The sequence below is a fragment of the Strix uralensis genome, chromosome 14 (genome assembly GCF_047716275.1).
Source record: "Strix uralensis isolate ZFMK-TIS-50842 chromosome 14, bStrUra1, whole genome shotgun sequence".
Lineage (NCBI taxonomy): Eukaryota > Metazoa > Chordata > Aves > Strigiformes > Strigidae > Strix > Strix uralensis.
Genome location: NC_133985.1, coordinates 1,817,199 through 1,825,501, shown reverse-complemented (window position 1 = coordinate 1,825,501; position 8,303 = coordinate 1,817,199). Strand labels below are relative to the sequence as shown.

The 8,303-nt window shown below is 57.9% G+C and overlaps 1 protein-coding gene across 1 annotated transcript; it reads left to right on the top strand.

Annotated features, from left to right (window-relative positions):
* Positions 1–400: 400 nt before the first annotated feature.
* On the top strand, positions 401–7,549 carry LOC141949928 (uncharacterized). The gene is made up of 7 exons (XM_074884094.1): positions 401–1,351; positions 2,253–3,460; positions 3,552–3,894; positions 3,971–4,121; positions 4,269–4,781; positions 6,799–6,851; positions 7,516–7,549. Exons 2-7 carry the CDS (start codon positions 2,902–2,904, stop codon positions 7,547–7,549), a joined length of 1,653 nt encoding a protein of 550 aa, XP_074740195.1. The 5' UTR covers positions 401–1,351; positions 2,253–2,901.
* Positions 7,550–8,303: the final 754 nt, after the last annotated feature.

Here is an 8,303-nt window from a genome sequence, read left to right as displayed (position 1 = left end):
GAAAGTAAAGCTTTGGATGCCCAGGTCTTTATGTTCCAGAGGCAAGCAGAGTTACAGCAGGTACCTGCAGGAGTAGAAGGTGCTGTGATTCCTATTGTATGGGCCGGAGGAGTCCCGGGAAAATCCAAAAGAGCAGACCCAGTAAGAATTGACCTTAAACCAAGATCATCCCCGGTAAGAATTAAACAGTGTCCTCTAAAGCTAGAAGCTGGAAAGGGGTTGGTGCCAATAATTGAGAAATTCTTAAAGTATAAGTTACTAGTGGAGTGTGAGTCAAAACACACACCCCCCCCCCCCCCATTTTGCTGGTTAAAAAGGCCGATGGTAAGGATTGCTGGTTGGTCCAGGACCTGAGGGCAATAAATCAGATAACCCAGGATATTCATCCTGTAGTGGCAAACCCAGACACATTGTTAACTGGAACAGCAAAGTACATGGGGATTCCAACGCCTGATGGTACCCCCTTATACGATATCACCATTGCTGGAGGCCAGAGCTATGGACAGATTACAGTGAGCGCAGCCTTTCAGCGGGGCAGTGCTAAGATGACTACTCAACAAGAAATCCAAATGGAAGAACCACCACAGGTATCCTATAACTGTGCTTGCATACAGCGATGTCATCTGAATGATGCAACTCCAGACTGCACAAACAACAATACTATAGCTGTAGGACTAGCCAAGGGCTGTAACAGTTACATGAATTCTGTAGACAGCCAATTTGATCTAGCCCTGTTACATAGATTTAAACCCTCAGTTAGGTGGCCTGTACCCCGAGCAGAAGGAACAGGATGGTACTGGCTATGCGGTAACCGAGCTCGGAAAATACTGCCCCTAGGATGGGAAGGAGTGTGCACCAGGAGCCCTAGTCCCGAGCACGACAGCAGTTAATAAGCTGCATGAACAGAGTGGATGGGCGAGGACCCTCCTTAAACGAAGCAGAAGGACTCACAGTGCTATAGCAGAGTGTCCTTAGGCATTCCACAGTTTCGTCAGATGGTTTCTCTCTCGGCTTGGAGTAAGTGAATTGGAAAAGACAACTGTAAATATATCCACCATAATCGAGAACATAGAAAACAGAACTATGGACGCCACACAAGCGTTGCAAATTGAAGTGTCCAGTTTGTCTCAGGTAGTGTAACAAAATCGAATGGCCCTTGGCCTCGCAAGGGGGTGTCTGCACCGTGATTAACACAAGCTGTTGTGTATACGTAGATCAGAATGGCAGAATTTCCACGGATTTGGCAGAAATTTGGGAACAGACCAAAGTCCTGCCTCAGGCCACCAAGGATGATACGTCCTGGGGCTTTGAAGAATTGTGGCACAAACTTACCTCATGGCTACTGAATTGGGTATGGTTAAGAAATCTGTTTCTAATGATAATAGTAATGGTCTGCATCTATATCTTAGCTTGCATTATGATTCAGTGTTGTTGTAGACAAATCTGCATGAAAATGAGGTATTAAGTATTGAGACCTTGGATTTATGAGTCCAAAGTCTCAAGAAAAGGGGGAGTTGATGCCTGTAGCTGATGCCTGCAAGCAGTTGGTGCTAATGGCTGTAAGGGGCCTCAGACAAGAATGCACCCAAGGACATAATTTTTGCCACTGTGATGGGTCCATCCCGGGGAGGGCAGAGAAGCCAACAGACACCTGTGGGAGCTGAAGGTAAGAAAGCTGAGAAACTTTACAGACAGAGCAATGAGCCAAGATGAGGTCTTATATGAAAAAAACCTCAGAGTTCATGGAAAGGACACTAAGACACCTCTTCAGCCACCACTAGGGACCACCACAGACCACCGAAAACCCCCATGGAAGCCCCTCAGAGACCCTTCCCCAAATTTTAGTACACTTGTGCAATGTATTAACAGATGCATTAGATCCTCTGGAAATAGGTGTGCACTGCTCGGAAATTACATGAATATTTGTTGGTCTCGGTCCAGCTGGGGTCGGGGCGACGCGCAGTTTGTTGAAGGGGGGGCATTGCCAAGAGCAAATGCTGCTGCACTGTGTGCCCGCTCCCAATTTATGACCACCTGTTTACATAGGTTCATTTTCACTTTTACATCCTACTGACCTTCAGGTTTTGCCTGTTTATAACTTACATGCTCACCACACTCTGCAGGTGGTGCTTTTTCCTGCTGTTTTTCACCCAACAGGGTGTTCCATAATGCTGCCTCAGTTATCCACAATCATTCTTCTAACCTCAAGGCCAGTTTACATTTTGCTAACTACCAATTCTTAATTCCCACAGGCACCTGCGGGCAGAGACCCCCTGTTCAGCGACACCCCGGGATCCCACACAGCTCCTGGGGGACCAACGCCCCCCAGCCCCCGCTGTGCTCTCCATCCTGGCACAGAGGAAAAGCAGCTGGCCAGGAGTGAAGCCAGTGAGGAGTCAGGACGGGGCTCCCTGTCCCCCCGCTCTCCTCTCCTGTGCCCTGGGTGGCGCCTTCCACCCCTCCAAACTGGCAGCAGATACGGCAGGGACAGAGTAGTTGCGGCTTCATCACTGCCGTTAGCCAGCCTGTGCCTCGGCTTCCTCCTGCGTGAGCTGGTACCAGGGCAGCTGGTGCCCACATCTGGGGAGCTTTACACCAGGCCAAATAACACTGAAAAGTTGCAGGGGAGTCACAGGCTGGTTTTGCTCAGAGCAGCCATCGACAGGGTGTAGGTACAGGGCCCAGTGTCGTCTGGGCTGTGGGTAAGCAAAGGCTGAGGGCAGCCATGGAGCGAGGGGCCGGAGTGTCCAGGAGCCCATTGCCTGCGGAGCGGCTCACAGCCGGTCCCCGGTTACGGGGTGTCGTTAGGGGTGATGTCATAATGGGGCAGATCCAAACCACCCGACGACAGGGTGTCAGAGCGTCAGTGCTGCAGCCGCACCGCCACCGGTCACAGCAGACATGCTGCGCTCTGTCCCGGGTCTGCCGGCGGCCTCTGAGCCTGCCCAGCTGCCCCCCATCACCTACCAGCTGCCCCAGGCCAGTGTCTGGCAGGGGGGGCCAGGGCCCATGGGGGCCCCGGGGCAGCTGGTGCAGCTCCACCCCGGCATGTGGCTCCCTCCCATGGTGCAGCTCCCCCCAGGGGTGCAGTTCTGCTCCATGGCTGCTCCCTGTCCCCCTGCCCATGGCTGGGGACAGCAGGTGGTGGGGAGGACGCTGGTGCCCCCCCAGCCGATGGGGCTGGGGCCGGGGACCGTGGTCCAGGAGGAGCCCCTGTACCCCACGGGCTCCTGCCTGCTGCACGTCCCTGCCCGCCCCAGCCCCCCGTCACCCTGCCACCCCGCAGCTCAGCGCTGGGTGCAGGGCCCCCCTCTGCTCCACAACACGCCCGGCAGCGCCCAGAAGCTGCCGGAGGCCTCCAACATGGAGGCAGTGGCCGTCGAGGACAGCGTCCCTGCTGCCAGCGCCCACCAGCCCGCCCTGGCTCCGCTGACTGGCAGAGCCACCATAAAGCCCAAAGGTGAGTTTAGGGGCTGGCAGAGCCCACAGGCAGACAGCCAAGCTGAGGAAAGGTTGCATGGCCTGGACTTGGGTTGGCTTTGCTTTTGCAGCAGCAGTGACCACCCTGGCAGCCCCGGGGAAGCCCGCAGACCTGCCCGAGCAGGGGCTGGACGCCTTCGCGGAGGCCTTTCCTGAGGAGGCAGAGGACACCACTGCCCAACAGATCCTCGCTTGGCTTAACACCGTGGATGGCGAGGACACCATCCCCGACGTCCTCGACAGCCCCAGCGTGACTGCCTTCCTCCAGCAGCTCCCCGACGTCTCTGCCTACGTGGCGGAGGGCAGCAGCCCCAAGGAGCAGGCAGTGGCGGCAAGGCTGGGGGACAGTGAGGACGCTCTCTCCGATGTCCCAGAGCTGACGGCCCTCCTCGGTGAGCTCCCCGACCTCTCCAGGTATGTGGAAGCGGGTGGTGGTGGGAGTGGGGAACAGTGAGGACACTGTCCCTGATGTCCTTGATTTCCCCAACAGCCTCACCAGCACCATGTGCTGTGATGAGCTCCCCGACCTCTCTGTGTACGTGGTGGACGGTGACTGCCCCCAGGACCGAGCGATGGTGGCACATCTAGGGGACAGTGGGGACACCGTCTTGACCGCCAGTGTCCCCAACTTGCCTGCTGAGGTCCTCAAGGAGCTCCCTGACCTCTGCAGGTACGTGACGGAGGGCGGCTGCCCCAAGGAGCGAGCCGTGGCGGCAGGGCTGGGGGATGGCAAGGACACCGTCCCCAGTGTCCCCCACGTCTCCAACTTGAGCACCTCCCTTAACGAGCTCCCCCACCTCTCGGAGTACAGGGCAGAGGGCGGCTGCGACAATGAGCAAGTGGCGGTGGTGATGCTGGTGGACGGTGAAAACATCTTCCCCGACGTCCATGACAGCCTCGACAGCACAGTCTCCTCCAACAAAGCCCCCAACTTCTTGGGCTACGGGATGCAGGGCAACTGGGCCAAGGACCACCTGTCAGCAGCGATGCTGGGGGACGCGGACCCCTTCTGGGGGGTGCCAGCCTCCCCCTCGCAGGACCCCACAGGGCAGCAGGGCAGGATGGGGGCAGAACTGCCCACCTGGCTGCCACCGAGTCCTTCGGAGACATCTGAGGAGAGCTCGGAGGAGAGCTCGGATGAGAGCTCGGAGGAGAGCTCCGAGGACAGTCCTGCGAAGAGACCCCAGAAGGGTCCCCTGAAGGCTCTTCCGGACAGTCACCTGCTGAGCCCACAGGGGATCCCGCTGCTGAGTCCCCTGCCCAGCCCCTCGCGTCCTTCCCGGCGTCACCCGCCCCGCACGGCCCGGCTGATGGAGGAGGTGCTGCGGAGGCAGCCCCGGGTGCTTCTGACTCGCCTGCCCCTGGAGAATGCGCTGAAGGGTCCTCAGGAGACCCCTCTGCCCAGCCGCTCACGTCCCTCCCGGAATCACCCAGCCCACACAGCCCAGCTGATGGAGGAGGTGCTGCGGAGGCAGCCCCGGGTGCTTCTGACCCGCCTGCCGCTGCCCTTGGGCGCTGTCTCCGGCCGGGGGGTGCCCGGATCGGGCCGGGCGGGGGGCAAGCGGGCCAAGCGCCCCACCCCGGCCAGGAGTGCCAAGAAACGAGAGACCTCCCTGCGGGACAACATCCCACCCAAGAGGAGGAAGATGGTGGTGTGACGGGTGGGAAAACACTCAAAAACCTCGCGGGAGGTGAAGCCGGACAGGGACGGCGTGGTGGCGGGCAGCAGCAAGTGGAGAGCACCTGATGGCAACAACGTGCCCGCCAAGCGAGCCAGAACCCTGAGGGACACCACGGGACAGCGTGCCGCCCGCTCCAGCCCCAGCCCTCTCCCCTGTCTCCAACTCATTCTTATTTCATTAAAGTTTCAGTGTTTGTTTCACAGCGCCTCTGCCAGTGGTCATTCGTGCAGCGGGAGGTGGGGGGTTAATGCAACCCCTGCCCCATGAGCTGATACGAACGAAAATTGTCTGCAAGCAACAATCAGTGTGTTGATGGGGTGATTGTGCACCGGGTGAAAGAACCCGCTTTTGGGACAACACACAGCCCCCTGACTGCACACACACACACACAGACACTCCCTGACTGCACACCAGCACACACACACACACACAGACACTCCCTGCCTGCACACCAGCACACACACACACACACACACACACACACACAGACACTCCCTGACTGCACACCAGCACACACACACACACACACACACACACACAGAGACACTCCCTGCCTGCACACACACACTCCCATGGACTCCTCAGCCTCCTGCTGCCACTGCTCCCAGCCTCTCGCTGCTCCATCCCCTTCGGTTGCTCCACACTGGAACCCTGTCCCAAACCCACCAGACCCCCCCTGCCCCCAGCTAACCCAGCTCAGCCCTAGAGCTACCCCGCAGCTCTGTCCCAGTGACCCCTCTGGCTAGCGGGGCGCTGGGGCAGCCAGCTGTGGGCTGGGGAGATGACCAGCCCTGCTCGGAGGGCAGCTCAGTGCAGCCTGGGCTCCGTGCTGGGTGTCCAAGCCGAGGCCTCTTGACAGAAACCTGGACTTGGTGGGACCGTGACACAGCATCATCTCCAGAGCCAGGACAGCTCCCTTCAAGCCATGGTCCAGAAGCAAAGGGCCCGCCCCAGTGCCCAGAGATCCCAGCTCAGCTGGAGGCGTGCGGGGCACCCCTGGGTGGGAGCCGAGCTGGGAGCTGCAGCACCATCACGTGCCAGGGGCCAGGAGCGCAGCAAGGGGGGGTTGGGATGGATGGTCCTGGCAGCTTCAGAGGCAGGACCTGGTGCAGCCAGTGCAGAGCGGACAGGCCTCGGTGGGAAGCAGCTCAGGGTATGATCCATCGTTTTGTTTACATGCCAGTGACTTGCCTTAGAAACTAACTCTCCAGATTTGTTTGATGTCTGTGAAGACAATCATGCCTCGTTACCCCTTTTTTGTTTCCACTCTGGAAGCCAATAGGGCTTCTCTGCACCCTCCCTGTAGGTATTTACAGACACTGCCAGGATCCCCCTGAGCCTTCCCCAGGCTGAACAGGCCCAGCTCTCTCACCTTTCCTCATGTGAGATGCTCCCGTCCCTTCATCATCTTTGTGGCCCTTTGCTGGACTCTCTGTCCATGTCTCTCCCGCACTGGGGAGCTCAGAACTGGACCCAGCACTCCAGCTCTCGCAGCACTCACCAGCGCTGAACGAAGGGGTGGGAGCATCTCCCCTGACCTGCCGGCAGCTCTCCTCCTGACGCAGCCCGGGATGCCGTTGCCCTTCTTTGCAGCAGCGGTACATTATTGGCTCACGTTCAACTTGGTGTCCCCCAGGTCCCCCTTTTCTGCAACGCCGCTTTCCAGCTGGGCAGCCCCAGGATATACCGGTGCGTGGGGCTGTTCCTCCCCAGAGCACTTGTGCTCTATTCAACTGATACCCAAAAAGCGGTCGAGGAAATCCAAAGAAGCACTGACACCTGCCTTCTGAACAGACTATCCCTGATATAGAGAGAGATGCTTGTTTTCAATCCGTTTGTGAAGTGCACAGGGAGGAGACCTCCAGCCATCTAATACCAGACGGATAGAAAAATGAATTCCCCTTAAAAGTCAATCAGTACACATTTAAACGGATCAACTGAAAACTGAAGAGTGGCAATAACCTGGTGAAGTGAAGGCCTCATTTGCACGGGACACTTATCACGGCACATATTTGTATGACTTGAAGTAGCCCACCAGCTTGGTCACCGAGCCAGAGAATTTGTGGAGGAGGGTTTACAAACAGCGGAGTGCGCTGCCGAGGTAGTTCTGTGAAGGGACCTGACACCTGTTGGCTTTCACACATTTATTTTTCCTTCGCCTCAATTAACTGAGTTCATTTTGGTGATGAAATCTTAGTAAAGGTGAAGTCAAACAATGTAGACTTAAAAGTTAACTTTTTAGTTTTGGAGCGTTATTCCTGAAGTCCCTGGAAATGTCTGTTTGCTCGCTTTGAATTTAACAGCTGCCAGCTTAGTCTAACAGCTCTCAGACAAAACCGGCATCTGCCAGCAGGAGCCTGTTCCCCGCAGGCAGCGGCATCCCCTAAGCAGAGCCCTGGAAACTACCGAGACCCGCGAAGCGGTGTCACTCTGCCTCGCCACGACTCCACATCTCCAGATTGAGCAGCGACATCACGCTCAACAGGGCTACTTTTCACACTTGTCCAAGCAGAGCTCCAACAGAAATGTTCAACCACGCTGGAGCCAGCACCGTTGTTGATTCCTTCTCCCTTCTAGCACAAAACTTGTCTTACTGCCAGTGATGGCCAGTAAGTGGCTACTGGGCTTTTGCAAGCACTAGACGTTGCACATCGACCACGTAGTCTTCTACGCCCAGCTCCGTGTCTAACAACAGATCGGAACGGCTCTGTGAGGTCCCCGCACAGGCCACAGCTACCGATGGTGGCCGAATCGCACTGTCCCTTCCCGCCCCACTGAATCGCTGGTGCCGCTTGCCCTCCCGGTTCCCCGCACGCCGGCGGGACGGGCCCCAGGCTGACTCACGCCCCGTGGGGACAAGCCACAGAGAGCAGAGTGTGGCTCCCGCAGGCTGCGGCCGCCGCCAGCCAGGCAGTGCCCGAGGCCCCGTGCCCGCCGCCCCACGCACCTTCTCCGGTCTGGCCGTTGCTGATCCGCAGGTCGCAGGTGGCCGCCTTCAGCTTCTGGCGGCCCATGATCTGGCGCTTGAGGTCGTTGAGGGAGATGTGGAGGCCGCTGAAGGTGACCGTGTCGTAGCGCAGCTGGGAGGAGAACTGGTCATGGACGCACGGCATGGCTGGGCCCGGCGACGCCTGCTCCTGA